Source organism: Hemitrygon akajei, chromosome 6, assembly GCF_048418815.1.
Source record: "Hemitrygon akajei chromosome 6, sHemAka1.3, whole genome shotgun sequence".
Lineage (NCBI taxonomy): Eukaryota > Metazoa > Chordata > Chondrichthyes > Myliobatiformes > Dasyatidae > Hemitrygon > Hemitrygon akajei.
The window spans coordinates 114,422,918-114,443,983 of record NC_133129.1 but is presented as its reverse complement, the minus strand read 5'-3'; the positions used below and the strand labels follow the sequence as shown (position 1 = coordinate 114,443,983).

The window sequence follows — 21,066 nt, the reverse complement described above, 5'->3', positions numbered from 1 at the left end:
CAAATTTGACCTACCAAAATGCACCACTTCACATTTAATCTGGGTTGAACTCCATCTGCCACTTCTCTGCATCTTATCAATATCCCTCTGTAACCCTTGACAATCCCACACACTATCCACAACACCACTGACTTTTGTGTCATCAGCAAATTTACCAAACCCACCCTTCTATTTCCTCATCCAGATCATTTATATATATTTTAAAAAATCACAAGGAGGAGTCCCAGTACAGATCCCTGCAGAACACCACTGATCACCATCCTCCATGCAGAATATGAACCATCTAAACCATCCCTTGCCTTCTGCGGGCAAGCCAATTCTGGATCCACAAAGCAAGGTTTCCTTCGATCCCATGCCTCCTTATTTTCTGAATGAGCCTTGCATGTGGAACCTTATCAAATACCTTACTGAAATCTATATACACTACACCCACTGCTCTATCTTCACCAATGTGTTAAATTACATTCTCAAAAGGGTTCAATCAGGTTCATATGGCACAACCTACCCTTGACAAAGTCATGCTAACTATCCCTAATCAGATTTAAGTTTTAAAAAATTAGTTAAAGTCTGTCCTGAGCTTAATCAGGCCGGTTTCCATGGTGTGAAGCGACTGAGAGTACAAGACTCTCTCTCCCCCCCCCCCCCCCCGATAGGATGCCAGTCTATCGCGAGGTTAACCCCCAGCATTTTGGCAGTACCCATTTCAGCTGGGTGGACTGGAGCAATGTATGGTTAAATGCCCTGCTCAAGGAAACAACACATTGCCTCGGCTGGGGCTCCAACTCATGACCTTCAGGTTGTTAGTCCAACACCTGAACCACTTGGCCACGCACCTAATCAAATTATGTCTCTCCAAATGGTCATAAATCCTGCCTCTCAGGATCTTATCCAACAACTTGCTCACCACTGGAGTAAGACTCACTGATCTATAATTTCATGGGTTATCACTACTCCTTTTCTTGAACAAGGGAACAACATTTGTACCCTTCCAATCCTCTGGAACTTTTCCCCTCCATATTGAAAATGCAAAGATCATCACCCGAGGCTCAGCAATCGCCTTCCTCGCTTCCCAGTAGCCTGGAACATATCTTGTCTGGACCTGGTGACTTATCCAACTTAATACCTTTCAAAAGCTCCAGCACATCCTCTTTCTTAAAGCGTATCCGTTCGCTGTAAGTCATCCCCATAATTGCCAAGGTCCTTTTCACTGGTGAATACTGAAGCATTAAGTACCTTCAATACCTCCTCAGACTCCATGCAAATTTTTCCATTCCTGCTCCTGATTGGTCCTGTTGACACACGGCTCACCCTCTTCACATACTTACAGAATGCCTTAGGGTTTTCCTTAATCCTGCTCACCAAGGCCTTCTCATGCCCCCTTCTAGCTCATCTAATTTCATTCAAACAATACCTATTTTCTTGAACCTTTCTTAAGCTTTTCTTCATAACTAGATTTTCTACATCCTATGTACACCATGGTTCTTTTACCCTACCACCCTTTCCGTCTCAATGGAACATACCTATGCAGATGTCAGGGTCCGGTCCGGAACCGCGTTCTGGGTTTTGATCCGGTCCAAGGGCTCCAGACTCCAGGTCCTGCAGTTGTCCCTCCTGTCACCCGTGATCTAGTTAGGACCCTCCTGGTTCAAGGAGGCACACCTGTAACTCATTGAGCTGCAGGTGTTTATAAGGGGCCTTGGGACTGGGACCAGGCGGGTGGTCGTTTTGTTCTGTTTCCCGTTTCTCCGCCGGCTCCGAACTCTTCCCGGCACTCTGTGATCCCGCCTGGGCTCAGATCTTCTCTTCATCATGCTTCTCTGCCCCGTGCCAGTACTACCAGGTTGGTCCGCTCCCCCACCTTTCTTCCCATGCGCTGGTCCCGCTTCTCTGCTCGTTTGTTTTGTTCACGTGGTCGCGCTGTCGGCCGGCCGTTTTCCGATTTTCCCGTTATCATGACTGTTGTGTTGATCACCCTGGACCTATGCCCGCTCCTAACCCTTGCCTCCGTCGGGCAGGTCCGGCCGACCTACCGCTGCCTGGCAGTGGTTCTGCCCCGTCCTCCTCTTCTGCCTGAACCCTGGGATAGTGCCCCGCACCGGCCTAGGGGTCCGCGTCATGCCCAGGCCTCCGGTGTTTTCACCTGGGAAGCGGCCCTACCCAGGATATATGCGGCCCACCCAGGGAGGGCTCTCTGCCAGCTTATCTAGCCTGCCTGAACCCCGGGAGCCTGTCTACCTGAACTCGAACTTCGGGAGCCTGCTCCGCTCTGCCTGCCTGACACTCTATCTACCTGAACCCCAGCTCTACCCTTAAATGCCATGGCATCCCCATCCTGCCCTCTCCCTAGTACTTCAGTGTCTGCGTCCTGCGTTTGGGTCCATCCGGCCCCTCCTGACAGCAGAACACTATGCAACTGTTCCCTGAACATTTACTACATTTCTGCTGTGCATTTCCCTGAGAACATCTGCTCCCAATTTATGTTCCCAAGTTCCTGCCTAATAGCATATTTTCCCCAACCCCAATTAAATGTATTCCCAAATTGTCTGTTTCTATCCTTCTCCAGCTCTAAGGTGAAGGAGATAGTGTTGTAGTCACTATGTCCAAAATGCTCTCCCACCAAGAAAGCTGGCACCTGACCAGGTTCATTTCCCAATACCAGATCAAGTATAGCCTCTCCTCTGGTTGGCTTATCTACATATTGCGTCAGGAAACCTTCCTGAACACCTAACAAGCTCCACCCCATCCAAACAACTTGCTCTAAGGAGATGCCAATTGGTATTAGGAAAGTTAAAATCACCCATCAAAACAACCCTGTTATTATTGCACCATTCCAGAATCTGCCTTCTCATCTGCTCCGCAATGTTACTATTGGGGGTCTATAAAAAACACCTGGCAGAGTTATTGCCCCCTTCCTGTTTCTGACTTCCACCCACATTAACTCAGTAGGCAAAACCTCCATAACATCCTCCTTTTCAGCAGCCATGATACTATCCCTGATTAGCAGTGCCACTCCCTCACCTCATTTGCCTCCCTCCCTGTCCTTTTTGAAACATCTGAGTTTGCTGCTGAGTGGGCCCACCACACTCAGCAGCCATTCCTGTCCCTGAGTCATCCAAGTCTCTGTAATGACCATAATATCATATGAGGGGTGATTGATAAGTTTGTGGCCTAAGGTAGGAGTTAATTTTAGAAAACCTAGCACATTTATTTTTCAACATAGTCCCCCTCCTACATTTACACACTTAGTCCAGCAGTCATAGAGCATAGGGATCTTGGACCTGCAGAAAGTGTCCACAGCAGGGGTGATTGATAAGTTGATGGCCTAAGGTAGAAGGAGATGAGGAATTTGGGGTCCACGTCCCAGCTACTGTTGAGAGGACTGTATATAACTGCCATTGGGGTCCTTTTGCTCTTGCAGTGTCTTAACTCAACCCACACCTTCCGATCCTATGTCACATCTTTCTACTGATTTGATGTCATCTTTACCAGCAAGGCTACACCACCCACTCTGCCAACCTTCCTATCCCTCCAATACAACATGTAACCTTGGACATTTAGCTTGCAACTACAACCTTCCTTCAGCCATTATTCAGTGATGGCCATACCATCACACCTGATATTCTGTAAAAGTGCAACAAGTTCATCCACACTCGCAAGCACTGAGATATAAATGAGTGCTGTATTTGCTACCCTTTTTGATTCTGCATCCCTAAAATGCTGATACTCACCCTGCTGGCTGTAATTTGTCCTTTCATCTGCCTACTCTACTGACAGTGTGACTGCACGTTATTTTCGCTTTTTACCATCTGTCCTATCCTGAGTCCCCTTCACTCTGGTTCCCATCCACCTGCCAAATTAGTTTAAACCTTCCCCAACAGCTCTAACAAACCTGCCCATGAGAATTATTCCCCTTTGGATTCAGGTGTAATCTGTCACTTTTGAACAGGTCAGACCTCCCCAGAAGAGATTCCAATGATCCAAGAATCCCTGAAGCCCTGCCCCCTGCACCAGTTCTTCAGCGACATATTAAGCCACATAATATACAAATCATCCTGTATCTACCCTCACTGGCATGTGGCACAAACAGCAATCCAGAAATTACTACCTGGGAGGTCCTGCTTCTCAACTTTCTACCTAGCTCTCTTTTTTTCAGGACCCTTTGTTCTGACTTCCTACATCATTGGTACCAATATGTCCTAAGACATCTGACTGCTCTCCCTTCCTCTCCAAAATGCTGTGGACGCAATCTGAGATGTCCCTGACCCTGGCACCTGGGAAGGAACATACCATTTGGGTGCCCTGTTCACATCTACAGAACCTCTGCCTGTTCCCTGACAATTGGCTCCACAATCACAATTGCTCTCCTCACCTTCCTCATCCCCTTTTGCACCACGGAAGCATACCCAGAGCCAATGCCTCTTTCGAGCTGAAGCCTCCACTGAGCCAAAGCCTGCTCTCACCACTGGCCTATTCCCAATAATGGCCACCCTACTTGTCCCTGCAGTAATTCTCAACAAGTGCTGCCAGCCTGTGAGATACCTCATTGCTGTGACTGGTCCAATCAGTGGCTTTCCATACACGGTAATCTTGTTGATCTTGAAATATTAACAGGAATTCAAATTTGGTAGAGGAAAAGTTAATCAGATTAGAAATCTCTTCCAAGTAAGACAAACTGCTCAGCTTGCATTGTGCTTTTCAAGGAGGAATCTGTCCACCCACAGTCCCATCTCAATGACGACTGAAAGCTACCATGAAAGATGGGAAATTTACTCCATGAAATGAAAGGACTTTTTAAGCAGAAAATGTGTAATTCATCGATAATGGTCACAAGCCTTGCCTCTGTGAACTGAGAGATGATGGAGTGATTTTCTATTCTGTCTATTTACACCATCTACTGTGTTCCTTCCAGCACCAACATCAATCACAACTTCAACAGGTAAGAACTGAACAAGCTGCTGTCCATAAACCTAGGGAAAAGAGTTTTCAAAAACATATACGGTACTTCTCACTCTTGATTAGCTGGGAAAAAATTGCATTCCACATGAAAAGAAGAAACTTGCAAGAAGCCCACAGTGGTTTCTGTAACACACTGGGTTTGAATACAGACTTGGCTTGTTAACTAACTCTGCTTACAGCCACGTGACTCTGCGGTGTGAAGGCAACTTATATAAACAATATACATCTGGGGTCGTTGTGGTTTAGAGCAACAATTAAACAGGAAGGTTGTGCTGTTCCAATCAAAGAAACCTCAATTTGTGCGAATGTAGTGTAAATACTACCCATACTCAGTTATCAGTAGCCCAGAAATGACATATTGGACACCAGCATAAAATTATAAAGCAAGTATTGCAGCAGATGAGGAAGCTCTTTGAACTCCACATCTGTTTTATTGTGATAGACACAAAACAGACCGGGCAGCCTTACCTGGAGAGTGAATCCAACCAGACCCGGGGGTTGGGGGGGTGACCATCACACACCTTCGTTACAGTCAGGGTGACCCACAAATACACAAGTAAGTAACTGTATAACCCAAGTTAAAACGTAACAATAAATGAACTGGAACTTCCCACCATAATCCTACAAAAGCATTTTAACACAAGAACAATAAACAGTGTTAGTCATTAGAAATGCAGGTGTAGACTATCAGCCACACCCTCAGGAGCTTCACACTGCCCCCACCTGAGGGTTCAGCCATCCTCGGCAACCCCAGAGTCCATCACAAAATTCCAGAAGTCCCAGCGGGCATCAACAATGCCGCCTGTTTGTGTAAGGCAAGAGGCAGGGCACCCGGTGTGTCACTTCTTCCTTCAACTTCGCTGAGTTAGTGGTAGCCAAAGGCTGACATGGTGCCCGCCGGTCCCAGTGCAATATGACTGCCTTCTGCCGCTCAGGCCACCGCACCTGATACACCACCTCTCCCAACCTCTTCCAGCGGCTTCCAAGCCTGAGGATAGTCCCTTCTTTAGGGAGGGGCAATATACCTATACTGGAGCCCCCACCATGTAATGCTGCATTGGGACCCTAGACCGGTGGCCCAATCCCTTCTGTGACTTGCAAATGTCACAGTGGTGCACGAACAGCTCCACATCCTGCCTGTACCCAGGCCAGTAGACGCGTTCATGCAGCATGCCCAACGTCTTTGCCAACTCCGAGATGGCCGGCTCCCACCAGCCCGTCACCGACCGCAGCACCGTGACACGGAGCCCCCGGGGGACCGCCAGCTGCTGGAGGTGAGTGCTTTGGTCTCTGGGTCCAGGGCAGAGACCTCTGTCCACTCCGACCGGCCGGCGTCCCACATTCAGCCATACCCTCACCCGGGCCAGCACAGGATTGCTCACCTGTTCGCTGTGCAGCAGCGGGTCCATGATGGGGAGGTGGTCACCGGCTATCCCCTGAAGGGCCGTCACCGTCGCTTGCTCCTGATTCAGCGGTGTTGCGTTGGGCCACTGCCAGGTGTGCTGCACTGCCATGCCCACCGTGTAAACGGTGGTGGTTGCTGCCCATGCTGGGGCCACTTCCCGGAGCTGCTCTGCTGGAGAGCCACGAGGTCAGCACCGAGGTCCACACGGGCCCCCAGCGGGACACCAGGTCCAAGCCAAGGGTGCAGGACTCTCAAATATCAGTGAACCACACCTCGTGCTCCACCATGTTTTGTCGCTGCACAGTCACCGGTGACCATAGTCAGCTGGACCGCCGTCGTTGTCCACCCAGGCTGGTCTGTGTTGGGGTGGATACCGGGATGGATGAGTGATGGTTGACCACTCCGAGATGGTTGTCCACCAACGCCCGGCATCTGATGCCCTCCACCACGCAGTCCACATATAAGCCTTGTTTTCCCCAAACGGTCCACCCAGAGGGGCGACAATGGAGGGATTCAGGCGGTGCTGCCCGCTCGGCGAATCCCGATGGTTGCGTCTGGCTGTGGCGTGGTGCCGGTGCGGGGCAGTCCCAGGCCAAATGGCCTCCCTCCCCGCACCAGTAGCAGGGATCATTTCGTGGCCGCGGCAGGGTCAGGCCTGGCTCACGGGCTCCTCCTTGTCAGTTTCCTCCTCCGCCTGGATGCCACAGGCCCAGGCTCACTGGTGCGGGTCGATGCTAGAACTCCTTGGGGGCTAAAATTGCTGCTGTCCTCTCCGCCTCATCCAGCGATGATGGCGATGTCAAGTGAACATGCCGCTGAAGGCGCTCCAGCGTCTTTAGAAAGGCACGGTGGACAAGTTCTTCCTGGACCGCGGGAGGGAACCAGGGGTAGCCTCACCATGCACAGAGCTGCCAATGCCCCCAGGCTTTCTCCCATACGGCGCCGTCTGCTGCACAGCTCTTCCCTCATTGTTTCCGCCAATGGCCTCTGTTCGAAATGCCGCTCCAGCGCGACTACGAGCGCCCTGTAGTCATGCAGCTCCACCGGCGTTAGGTCGAGGAGGGCCCACAGGGCATCTCCCTCCAGTGCCAGGGCAAGCTGCACTGCTGTCTCGGTAGGGCTCCACCCATTGTGCCATGCAGCAAGTTTGACTTGTGCCGGGTAAGGCTCCAGACAGCTGGTATCGTTCTACCTGCGGAGCTTCAGGGTGGAACTTGAGGCGCAAATCGTCTGAGGCCCTTTGATCTTCCTCTTACTCCGGCGGCGTCTGCCTTGGTGCCTATCCGCCCGTGGCTACGGCGTCTTGGGTTCCCCGGTGCGAGTCGCCACTGGGCCGAGTGGTCCGCTCTGCCATGTCCCCCGGGTTGGGGAGCCTGGGTACGTTCGCTCCATCGGGGCTCCCTGGGAAGGCACAATGCTTGGTTCCCAGGACCTCCCTCCGAGTCTCCTCTTCATGAGCCCGGTACGGGGGAGGCATACAGTTCGGTCCTTCGTCTTAATCCCTGGATTTTAAGACACCAGCATTAAATTATAAAGAAAGTATATTTACTAAGTTGCTAACTTCAACAAACAATTACAGAACATTTAAAGAAAAATAAAAAGGTCTATTATAGTTAAACCTGTCGAATATTGGACATAACATTGACACTCATTCATGAGTAGTTGGAAGAGTATGTCCTTCTCACAGGCTGGACCCACAGACTGTATCCGGAACATTCCAAACTCCCCTCGATGACCATTTCAAACAAACTGGCTCTCTCAGGCGAATTGGCCCTTCTTCCTTGGAGCCAATCATCTGCACAAAGTACTTCTTGCAATGAGGAATCCACTTCCAACGGTATTCCACAGCATCTTCCCTTGTGCTCCGTTCCGTAGCTCTCCCCCACAAGACCCCAAACCAGACTACTATCCTTCAGAAAACTCTTCCCCACAGATCTCTAGAACCTTCTCTCACATCCCACAGTCATAAACAACTGACTCACGTTCCTAAGTCAGACAACATGGGTCTTTATATGAGTGGAAGCCAAAACACACTTTCCAGCATGGCACATTGCTTTTACAGAATACAAACCACCTCACAGTACTGTATAGCAGTAGAAATCTTCACCTGGGCATTACATTTAAATTCTCACTTTTCCAGGGTCAACATCAACTGGAACTTCAATAACAGGTTTAAACTCTTACTCATTTAAGATCAAAGTTCAAAGTAAGTTTATTATCAAAGTACATCTTGTAGATGTTACTATATACGGTCCTGGGATATGTTTTCTTGTATGCATTTACATGAAAAATAAAAAGGTACAACATAGTCTACAAAAAGAACATACAGGTACAAAAACTACCACTGACAAACTAAAATGCAGAGGAAGACAAACTACAAATCAAAAAATAGCACTGAGAACAAGTTGTAAAACTCTCCTTGAAAGAGAATCAGTCAGTCATAGAATCAGTTTGAAATTGTGTAAGCATCTCCACCAACCATTTTACTTGTCATATTCCCTTTCACACCCAAACAGTTACTGTGCATTTTAACATATCCTCAGTGTGGTGACCATACAGACCGAGAAGGTTACATGGGAAAAGGCATTCTACGATCAATCACACTGTGATGAGATTGTTCACTTCACACTGACACAAACTTCAGCAACAGATACAAAATGAGTTCTTTGTCCAAATTCTCTGTGAACCTCCTGCTGAACACGGATGGAATTGCTCAGTATCTTCCTCAACTAAGTCAACAATTTGGTTTCCAGCCACAACACCAACATTCTCGATCCCATTAACAACCACATCAGGAACACATATTGAAGCATTTTGCATGAACCATGAAAGTGACTGCATGTATCTTCACCAGACATTGATGGAATTGAACTGATTGAACTTACTGTTTCTTCTTCTCTTTTTGATCCAGGATTGACGCCAACTCCAACCACAACATCAGGTATGAAGTCTATGAAAATTACAGGAATGTGGTCACATTTAATAATCACAGCATCTACCATACGAACATATTTTGTGTTTTTAGAATGGGCAAGAAAGTGGCAAATGAAATACAATGTTGGAAAATGCATGGACATGCACTTTTATAGTAGAAATAAATGTTCGGACTATTTTCTAAATAGGGAGAAAATCCAAAAATCTGACATGCAAAGGGATTTGGGGGTCCTTGTGCACCCTAAAAGATGGAAATATTGAATACAGAGCTGTAGACAATGAAGAACATCCTGATGTATGTATCTTCTCTGTCCAGACAATCCAGAACTAAGTGGAGAGCCAGTGAAATGGTATCTGTTGTTGATCTGTTATGACAGTAGGCAAATTGGAGTCGATCCAGGTCATTCCTCAGACAGGAGTTGCTATGGTTCCGTAATGAGCTCTTTGGTCCTTTATGGGGAGTTGGAGAGTGTTGGGCTCCAGATATTTTGAGTTCCTGAAATTGTTAATAGCAGTTTAATGAGAGTCAATGTTCGTTGAGATCTCTTTGTGTTTTTCTCAAGCAACTCACTCTTTGTAATGTGGTCACCTGGTGTTTTCTGTTTAAACTTAAGTTTATTTTGATAGCCTCAGAAATTCTGTGTTACTTCTGTTATTTAAGTGGGATGCCCAATTAGTGCTAATCATGGAGTCCAAGTTTTGAGAATGTTAGGTCTTGTAGAGTTGCCTAGCAAAGCCACGGATGTTCTGTTGGAATTCTTATGAATATAGTGGTTGCTGTCTCTACATTGGAGTCTGTCTTTCCTCCACACTCCAACTTTTCCAGCATACATCATGATAAAAATACATCATGTCATGTAATGGATACAGTGGAGGTTGAACAGCTGTGTTTTCACATCAGTCAGCTTTAGATGAGAATGTCACCAATTCTCAAGGCCATATTCTTTGCCTACAATCCAAGTTTCTCAAGTTCATGTTCCATATCTACATTCTGAGTTTCTCAAGGCCACATTCCAAGTTTATGTTCCGCGTGTCTCTTGTCTACCTACTGAGTTTCTCAAGACAGTGCTCTGAGCTTCTCTAGTCTATATTCAAGGCTTTTTCCAGTTCTCAAGACTTTTTCTGCACTTCCAGGCTTTATTCAGGTCTCCAAACTTTCCCCTGGTCTAAGCGATCCAATTCATCAAGGTCATCAAGATCCTCAAGATTCTCAAAGTCCTCAAGGTTCTTTGGGTTGTTGAGATTTCCTATGGCCTTCTTGGTTTCTCAGGTTCCAAAGGTCTATTCAGTGTTTCTGAGGTTATTTCAATGATTCTGAGATTTTTTCAATGTTCTCCCTGTCTCAAAGTTCCAAGTCTGTCTCAAGGTTCCCAAATCTCTCTTGAAGTTTTCCATAGGACCACAAGACATGGGAGCAGTATTAGGCCATTCAGCCCATCGAGTGTGCTCCGCCATTCCATCATGGCTGATCCCAGATCCCACACAACCCCTTATACCTACCTTCTTGCCATATCCTTTGATGCCCTGACCAATCAGGAAAATATCAATTTTCACATTAAACATGCCCAAAGACTTGGCCTCCACCACAGACTGTGACAGAGCATTCCACAGATTCACTACTATTTGGCTAAAAATATGTCCTCCTTACTGCTATTCTAAAAGTCATTCCTAAATTTTGAGGTTATACCCTCAAGTTCTGGGTTTCCTCACAAAAGGAAACATCCTCTCCACATCCACCTTATCTAGTAATTTGAACATTCGGTAGGTTTCAATGAGGTCCCCACGCATTCTTCTAAGTTCCAGTGAGTACTGACCCAAAGCTGCCAAACACACCTAAAATGTTAACTTCTTCAGGATGCTTCTCCAGGAGCCATCCTAATGAACCTTCACTGGACTCTCTCCAATGACAACACATCCTTTCTGAGAAATAGGCCCAAAACTGTTGACAATACTCCAAGTGCAACCTTGACAACTGTCTTATAAAGACTTGGTATTACCTCCTTGCTTTTATATTCTATTCTTCTTGAAATTAATGCCAACATTGCATTTGCCTTCTTTACCACAGACCAACCTGTGAATTAACCTTCTGGGAGTCTTGCACGAGGACTTCTAAGTCCCTCTGCACCTCTGATGTTTGCACCTTCTCCCCATTTAGATAATAGTCTGCACTTCTGTACCTTTTACCAAAATGCATTGTCTTACATTTCCCAACAATGTATTCCATCTGCTGTGGCTCAATAGAGCAGAAAGGTGAACAAGCATGCAATATTGATGAGAGGGCGAGGGTGAGCAGCGAGAAATCTTGGTGGATATTGGCACCAATAACATAGGTAGACAGATCAGTAGGTCCTGAAGAGAGATTTTAGGGAGCCAGGTAGAAAGTTGAGAAACAGGACCTCCAGGGTGATAATTTCTGGATTACTGCCTGTGCCACATGTCAGTGTGGGTTAGAATAGGATGAATTGGCAGGTGAATGCGTGGCTGAGGAACTGGTTCAGGGGCAGAGATTCAGATTTCTGGATCGTTGGGATATCTTATGGGGAAGGAAAGACCTGTTATAAAAGGGAGCAGTTGCATCTGAACTAGAGGAGCCCCAATATCCTTGTGGGAAGGTTGGCTTGAGTTGTTCAGCTGGGTTTAAACAGATTTGGCAGGGAATGGGAACCAGAGTTAAAATGCTGAAGATTAGGAAGTTGGTTTACAAACACAGGCAATGTGTAGTGACACTCCAAGCAAGGAGAGGCCGATGATAGGGAAAAATTGAAGTCAACAGAATGAGTTGCAACATAAAAGATGGACAAAATCAAAAACAATGCTGAAGAGGTAGTAATAGGGGACAAGGAAATGGCTAATGAACTGAATATGTATTTTACATCAGTCTTCATTATGGAAGGCACTAGCAGGATGGTGGAAGTTCCAAGTGTCAGGGGTCATGTAGTGTGTGAAGTTACCATTACTAGAGAGAAGGTGCTTGGGAAAATGAAAGGTCTGGAGGTAGATAAGTCACCTAGACCAGATGGTGTACACCCCAGGGTTCTGAAAGAGGGGCTGAAGAGATGGTGGGGGCATTAGTAATGATCTTTCAAGAATCACTAGATTATGAAATTGTTCAAGAAGGCTGGAAAATTGCAAATGTCACTCCACTCTTCAAGAAGGGAGAGAGGCAGAAGAAAGGAAATCATAGGCCAGTTAGTCTGACCTCAGTGGTTGGGAAGATGCTGGAGTCAATTGTTAATGATGTGATTTTGAGGGTACTTGGATTCACATGACAAAATAGACTATAGTCAGCATGGTTTCCTCAAGGGAAAGTCTTGCCTGACGAATCTGTTGGAATTCTTTCAAGAAATAACTAGCAGGATAGACGAAGAAGAATCAGTTGATATTGTGTACTTGGATTTTGAGAAGGCCTTTGACAAGGTGCCACATATGAGGCTGTTTAACAAGCTACAAACCCATGGTTTTACAGGGAAAGATTCTAGCATGGATAAAGGCTAACTGACAGGAGGGAATGAGTGGGAATAAAGGGAATTTTTTCTGTTTGGCTGCTGGTGACAAATGGTGTACCACAGGGGTCTGTGTTGGGACCAATCCTTTTTATGTTACATGTCAATGATTTGGATGATGGAGTTATTGGCTTTGTTGCCAAGTTTGCAGGTGATATAAAGATAGCTGAAGGGACAGGTAGTTTTGAGGAAGTCACCATGCACTTTGGTAGAAGAAATGAAAGGGTTCACTATTTTCTAAATGGAGAGAAAATACAAAAAAACAAGGTGCAAAGAGATTTGGGAGTTCTTGTACAGGATTCCCTAAAGGTTAATTTGCAGGTTGAGTCTGTGGTGAGGAAGGCAAATGTGATGTTACCACTCATTTCAAGAGGATTGAATATAAAACCAAGTATGTGATGTTGAGACTTTATAAAACACTGGTGAGGACTCACTTGGAGTATTGTGAGCAGTTTGGCAACTTACCTTTGAAAGGATGTGCTGAAACCGGAGACGGTTCAAAGGAGGTGAGCAGAAATGATTCCAGGATTGAATGACTTGCCATATGAAGAGTGTCTGATGGCTCTGAGCCGATATTTACTAGAATTCAGAAGAATGAGTGGTAATCTATTTGAACCCTAGTGAAAGCTCTTGATAGAGTGGATTGATTGGACACAGCCTCAGAATAGAGTGGTGTCCTTTTAGAATGGAGATGAATTGGAACTTTAGCCAGGAAGTGGTGAATCCGTGGAATTCAGTGCCACAGACAGATCACGAATCGGTCAACCTTCGCCTTAAAGATACATAAAGATTTGTCCTCCACAGCTGCCTGACCATCAAAGCGATCATAAAAGGCATTGAGCTCATCTGGGAGCAACAATCTGCTGTTATATATGCCATTTGGTTTCACTTTACAGTAGGTGATAGAATTCAATTCTGCCACAACATTCAAGCATCTTTCAGTGATTCATGTTCGGTCTGTGATCACCCCTTCACATGTGCAGTGGCTTTCCAGGGATCATACCTGGACCTTTTGTACTTTACTTGGTCACCAGACCTGAACACCACCAATCTGGCCCTCACCAGACTATGGGTCTCTTGATTCATCCAGTATTTCTAGTTGGGAAAGACTCTGAATGATTTTGTGGGGACACACTCGTCTACATTGTTTTATAAAGTCTGAGACAACCATGGCATATTTATTCAGATCCTCTGATGAGTCCTTGAACATGGCCTAGTCCACCAACTCAAAGCAATCCCATGACCACTCCTCAGCCTGCCATGACCACCTTTTTGTTGTCCTTACCTCTGGTGCCTTGCTCTTTAGCCTCTGCCTGTACATAGGTTGGAGGAGGACAGCCAGATGTTCAGATTTCCTTAAATGAGGTCCAGGGATTAAATGGTCTCTGCAATGGCCACAATATTGTATTAACCCCATGTCCCAAGTTCATTGCTCTCATTCATGTGATGTTCCTCTGCTTGGCTTTACTCCTGTACTCCTCACTCCAACAGTAACTATCGAGGGGAATAGCCCTGGGGTTACCCCACACTACCTGCTTTTCCCTTTTCCCCCTCCTAATAGTCACCCTGTTACATGTGCCATCTCTTCATATTATTGGCTAATGTTGTAATGTTTACTCCTTGAATCAATCCTGGTCAGGAATCTTCACAGCGAACTCTATGAAACATTTCCCCAATAATCCTGACTTATTCCACACTTTCTCACTACTTAAGTACTGCAGCAAGTTCTAACATGCAGTCCACGCACACTTCCTGTACCACTAAAGGTTGATCAGAATTCATCTGGATTTTTGGCTCAGACTTTTCCAACAGACTTTTCCTTCATATGACTCAGGAAAAGTTCTAACACACCATCAATAAACCAACAGCCAGTGGGTTTTCAACTCCAACCATTAAGTTGGGCAGGATACAAGGTCCCAGATTTAGGTAATGACTTAAATCATTTAGGTTGATGCCCACCTGTCAGTCAGGAATGAGCACTGCTTAGCTCCCAGATGCTAGCATTGATCAGGCAACACGGCACTGAGAGGTGCTGGAACGTGGGGAGAGAACAACCCTTCAATGTTGATGATTTATTGGGACGCAAACAGAACAGTCAATAGAAAACTATTTCCAAGGGTAGAAGAACCAGGTCTGATAAAATAAATAGAAAATTGCAGTCAGGATGACACTTGTGATACACCACTGTCACGAGCTTCCATTCACAAAAACAATCCTACACCCCTTTTTTATCTATTTATCAAAGCAGCTTTGAATCCAGTTTGCCAAATTCCCTTGGATTCCATGAGTGCTTAACTTCAGGATCAGTCTCTTCTATGGGAATGTGTCAAAAGCCAGACAACAATCCACATCTACTACACCACTCTGATCAGTACACTTTCTTGAATCTTCACAAATGCAGTCAAATTTGGCAGTCATAATCTCCCACAAGCCAAAGCTGATTCTTTTGCACTAATTAGTTCATGCTTAGACCATGAGAACATAATGCATAAGAGCAGAACTGGGCTATTTGGCCCATTGAGTCTGCTCTGCCATTTCAACATGGCTGATCCATTTTTCTCCTCAGCCCCAATCTCCCCCTATCCCTTCATGCATTGACCAATCAAGAATCTATCAGCTTCTGCCTTAAATATACATACAGACTTCACTTTCACAGCTGCCTGTGGCAAAGAACTCCACAGATTTGCCACACTCTGCCTAGAAATTCAGAATCAGAATCAGGTTTATTATCACCGGCATGTGACGTGAAATTTGTTAACTTAGCAGCAGCAGTTCAATGCAATACATAATCTAGAAGAGAGAAAAAAGTATAGAGTAACATAAAAATAATAATATTAATAAATAAGCAAGTAAATAAATTCCTCCTGATTTCTATTCTAAAAGGCCCCCTTCTATTCTGAGGCTGTGTCCTCTGGTGTTTGACTGTCCATACATAGGAAACCTCCTTTCCATATCCACTCTATCAAGGCTTTTCACCATTTGATAGGTTACAATGAGGTCACCTCTCATTTCTCTGAATTCCAGTGAGTACACACTCAGAGCAAAAAAATGCTCTTCATATGACAAGCCAGTGATCATGAAATCATTGTTGAGAAACTTCTTTGAACCCTCTCAAGGTTCTTCTAATCTATCTGTCCTTCTGTAGCCTCTGTACTTCCTCAATACTACCTGCCCATCCACCTATCTACATGTTATCTGCAAAATTTTGCAACAAAGCCAACAATTCCATCATCCAAATCAATGATTTATAGCATAAAAAGAATCATTCCCAACACAGACCCCTGTGGAACAACACACCACCAGCAGCCAACCAGAAAAGGCTGTCTTTACTCTCACTCATTGCCATTCTGCCAATCAGCCAATGCTTTAATTATACTAGAATCTTTCCTGTAATACCACGTGTTTGTAGCTTGTTAAGCAGACTCATGTGTGGCACTTTCTCAAAGACCTTCTGAAAATCTAAGTACACAACATCAGTCAATTCTCCTTTGTCAATCCTGCTTGTTATTTCTCCAAAGAATTCCAATGGAACTATCAGGCAAGATTTTCTCTTGAAGAAACCATGCTGACTATGGCCTATTTTATCAAGTGCCTCCAAGTACCCTGAGACCACATCATTAATAATAACCATATAACAATTACAGCACAGAAAAAGGCCATCTCGGCCCTTCTAGTCCATGCCGAATGCTTACTCTCACCTAGTCCCACCAACCTGCACTCAGCCCATAACCCTCCATTCCTTTCCTGTCCATATACCTATCCAATTTTACTTTAAATGACAATATCAAACCTTTCTCTACCACTTCTTCTGGAAGCTCATTCCACACAGCTACCACTCTCTGAGTAAAGAAATTCCCCCTTCTGTTACCCCTAAACTTTTGCCCCCTAACTCTCAACTCATGTCCTCTTGTTTGAATCTCCCCTACTCTCAATGGAAAAAAGCCTATCAACATCAACTCTATCTATCCCCCTCATAATTTTAAATACCTCTATCAAGACCCCCCTCAACCTTCTACGCTCCAAAGAATAAAGACTTAATTTGTTCAAACTTTCCCTGTAACTTAGGTGCTGAAACCCAGGTAACATTCTAGTAAATCTGCTCTGTACTGTCTCTATTTTGTTGACATCTTTCCTATAACTTGGTGACCAGATCGGTACACAATACTCCAAATTTGGCCTTACCAATGCCTTGTACAATTTTAACATTACATCCCAACTCCTATACTCAATGCTCTGATTGATAAAGGCCAGCATACCAAAAGCTTTCTTCACCACCCTATCCACATGAGATTCCACCTTCAGGAATGCACCTGAATAATGCACCATTATTCCTAGATCACTCTGTTCTACTGCATTCTTCAATGCCCTACCATTTACCATGTATGTCCTATTTTGATTATTCCTACCAAAATGTAGCACCTCACACTTATCAGCATTAAACTCCAACTGCCATCTTTCAGCCCACTCTTCTAACTGGCCTAAATCTCTGCAAGCTTTGAAAATCTACTTCATTATCCACAACGCCACCTATCTTCGTATCATCTGCATACTTAATAATCTATTTTACCACCCCATCATCCAGATCATTAATGTATATGACAAACAACATTGGACCCAGTACAGATCCCTGAGGCACACCACTAGTCACCGGCCTCCAACCTGACAAACAGTTATCCACCACTAGTCTCTGGCATCTCCCATCCAGCCACTGTTGAATCCATTTTACTACTTCAGTATTAACACCTAAAGATCGAACCTTCCTAACTAACCTTCCATGCGGAACCTTGTTAAAGGCCTTACTGAAGTCCATATAGACAACATCCACTGCTTTACCCTCGTCAACTTTCCTAGTAACCTCTTCAAAAAATTCAATAAGATTTGTCAAACATGACCTTCCATGCACAAATCCATGTTGACTGTTCCTAATCAGACCCTGTCTATCCAGATAATTACATATACCATCTCTAAGAATATTTTCCATTAATTTACCCACCACTGACATCAAACTTACAGGCCGAAAATTGCTAGGTTTACTCTTAGAACCCTTTTTAAACAATGGAACAACATGGGCAATACGCCAATTCTCCGGCACCATCCCCATTTCTAATGACATTTGAAATATTTCTGTCAGAGCCCCTGCTATTTCTACACTAACTTCCCTCAAGGTCCTAGGGAACATCCTGTCAGGACCCGGAGATTTATCCATTTTCATATTCCTTAAAAGTGCCAGCACATCTTCCTCTTTAATCATCATAGTTTCCATAGTTTCCTACTTGTTTCCCTTACCTTACACAATTCAATATCCTTCTCCTTAGTGAATACCAAAGAAAAAAAATCGTTCAAAATCTCCCCCATCTCTTTTGGCTCCACACATAGCTATCCACTCTGATTCTCTAATGGACCAATTTTATCCCTCACTATCCTTTTGCTATTAACATAACTGTAGGAACCCTTTGGATTTACATACACCTTACCTGCCAAAGCAACCCCGTATCTTATTTTAGCTTTTCTAATTTCTTTCTTAAGATTCTTTTTACATTCTTTATATTCCTCGAGCACCTCATTTACTCCATGCTGCCTATATTTATTGTAGATCTCTCTTTTTCCGAACCAAGTTTCCAATATCCCTTGAAAACCATGGCTCTCTCAAACTTTTAACCTTTCCTTTCAACGTAACAGGAACATAAAGATTCAGTACCTTCAAAATTTCACCTTTAAATGACCTCCATTTCTCTATTACATCCTTCCCATAAAACAAATTGTCCCAATCCACTCCTTCTAAATCCTTTTGCATCTCCTCAAAGTTAGCCTTTCTCCAATCAAAAATCTCAACCCTGGGTCCAGTCCTATCCTTCTCCATAATTATATTTAAACTAATGACATTATGATCACTGGACCTGAAGTGCTCCCCAGCACATACCTCCGTCACCTGACCTATCTCATTCCCTAACAGGAGATCCAACACTGCCCCTTCTCTAGTTGGTACCTCTATGTATTGCTTCAAAAAACTATCCTGCACACATTTTACAAACTCCAAATCATCCATCCCTTTTACAGTATGGGCTTCCCAGTCTATGTGTGGAAAATTAAAATCTCCCACAATCACAGCCTTCTGTTTACTACAAATATCTGCTATCTCCTTACAAATTTGCTCCTCCAATTCTCGCTCACCATTAGGTTGTCTATAATAGACCCCTATAAGTGTTACTGCACCTTTCCTATTCCTCAATTCCACCTAAACAGCCTCCCTAGACAAGCCCTCTAATCTATCCTGCCAGAGCACCGCTGTAATATTTTCTCTGACAAGCAACGCAACACCTCCCCCTCTCGTCCCTCAGATTCTATCACACCTGAAGCAATGAAATCCAGGAATATTTAGTTGCCAATCACACCCCTCCTGCAACCATGTTTCACTAATAGCTACAACATCATATTTCCAGGTATCAATCCATGCTCTAAGCTCATCCACCTTTCTTACAATGCTCCTAGCATTAAAATAAATGCATTTAAGAAATTCTCCACCTCTTCCTCTCTGTTTATCTCTAATGGTGCAAACAACTTTACTATCTTCTTTTTTGTCCTTCTCCCATACATCTGTTCGTACTCTCTGGTTCCCCTCCCTCCTTGTATCTAGTTTAAATCCACTGGAGCCTCTCTAACAAGCCTACCTGCAAGAATATTTGTCCCCCTCCAGTTCAGATGTAAACTGTCCCGCCAGAACAGGTCCCACCTTCCCTGGAAAACTGCCCAATTATCTATAAATCTGAAGCCCTCCCTCCTGCACCATGCCTTCAGCCACGTGTTGATCTGCGCTACCTTACTATTTCTAAACCCACCTGCACGTGGCACTGGTAGCAATCCTGAGATTGCTATCCTGGAGGTCCTGTCCTTTAACTTGGCACCTAACTGCCTAAACTCACCTTTCAGGACCTCGCCACTCTTCCTACCCACGTCATTGTTCCCTACATGGACCACGACATCCGGCTGCTCTCCTTCCCTCTTGAGAATATGGAGAACTCAGTCAGAGATATCGTGGACCCTGGCACCAGGGAGGCATCAGACCATACGGGATTCTCAATTTCTTCCACAGAACCTCCTATCTGTCCCCCTAACTATCGAATCCCCTATCACTACTGTTCTCCTCTTTTCCCTCCTTCCCTTCTGAGCTGAGGGTCCAGTCTCGGTGCCAGAGACACAACCACTTCAACTTGTCCCTGGTAGGTCGTCCCCACCAATAGGATCCAAAACGGTATACTTATTATTGATGGGAACGGCCACAGGGGTGCTCTGCTCATTCTGTATAATCTCCTTCCCTCTCCTAACAATCACCCAGCTACCTGTCTCCTGACTCTTAGGGGTGACTATCTCCCTGTAACTCCTGTTTATTTCTGCCTGTGCCTCCCGAATGATCAGAAGTTCATCCAGCTCCAGCTCCAGTTCCCTAACACGGTTTGTCAGGAGCTGCAGCTGGATGCACCTTTTGCAGGTGTAGTCATCAGGGACAGCTGTGCTCACCCTGACTTCCCACATACTGCAAACGGAGCACTCAACTGCCCTAACTGCTGCCTCCATTACCTACTCCTAAGCTAATTAAATTAATTAAAGGAGCGTACCCGGCCTTACCTCACCTGGAGTGAAGCTCGTCCTCAGCCTCTGCTCGCTTTTAAAATTCTCCCACTGATCTCAGAGGCCGATTTTCACGCGCAACCTCACCTCTGCCTGTTCTCGCTGAAGCCTGATTGAGCCATAGCTATCCCACTCTGCCTCAGTCCACTCCAATGATGGCCACTACGTTGATGGCCGCTCTATATGGTGGTCTTCTATTAAAGTTTTGGCACGCTACATCATGCGCCTGCGCAGTCTAGCCTCTTTTTCCTGCTCAGTTAAAAAAAAGGCTTCTCTCCGAGATGCCTTTACTTCTTGACTCCAATATCAATTCCAACATCTTTCCAACCACTGAGGTCAGACTAACTGACATTTGCAATTTTCCTGCCTTCTGGAATAATTCCAGAATCTGGTGATTCTTGAAAGATCATTACTAATGCCTCCACAATCTCTTCAACCACCTCTTTAAGAACACTGGAGTGTACACCTTCTGGTACAGGTGACTTATCTCCCTTCAAACCTTTCAGTTTCCCAAGAACCTTCTCTTTAGTAATGGTAACTTCACACATTTCATGACCCCTGACACCTGGAACTTCCACCATACTGCTGGTGTCTTCCACAGTGAAGACTGATGCAAAATACTTATTCAGTTCCTCCACCATT

General features: G+C 45.1%; 1 protein-coding gene across 1 annotated transcript in view; it reads left to right on the top strand.

Annotated features, from left to right (window-relative positions):
* LOC140729837 (mucin-6-like) overlaps positions 1 to 21,066 on the top strand; it is a 432,642-nt gene that overhangs the window by 344,272 nt on the left and 67,304 nt on the right. Inside the window, exons 25-26 of the mRNA XM_073050050.1 lie at positions 4,910 to 4,936; positions 9,273 to 9,302. Of these exons, the coding sequence (XP_072906151.1) occupies positions 4,910 to 4,936; positions 9,273 to 9,302 (57 nt within the window). The remainder of the gene's footprint in view (positions 1 to 4,909; positions 4,937 to 9,272; positions 9,303 to 21,066) is intronic.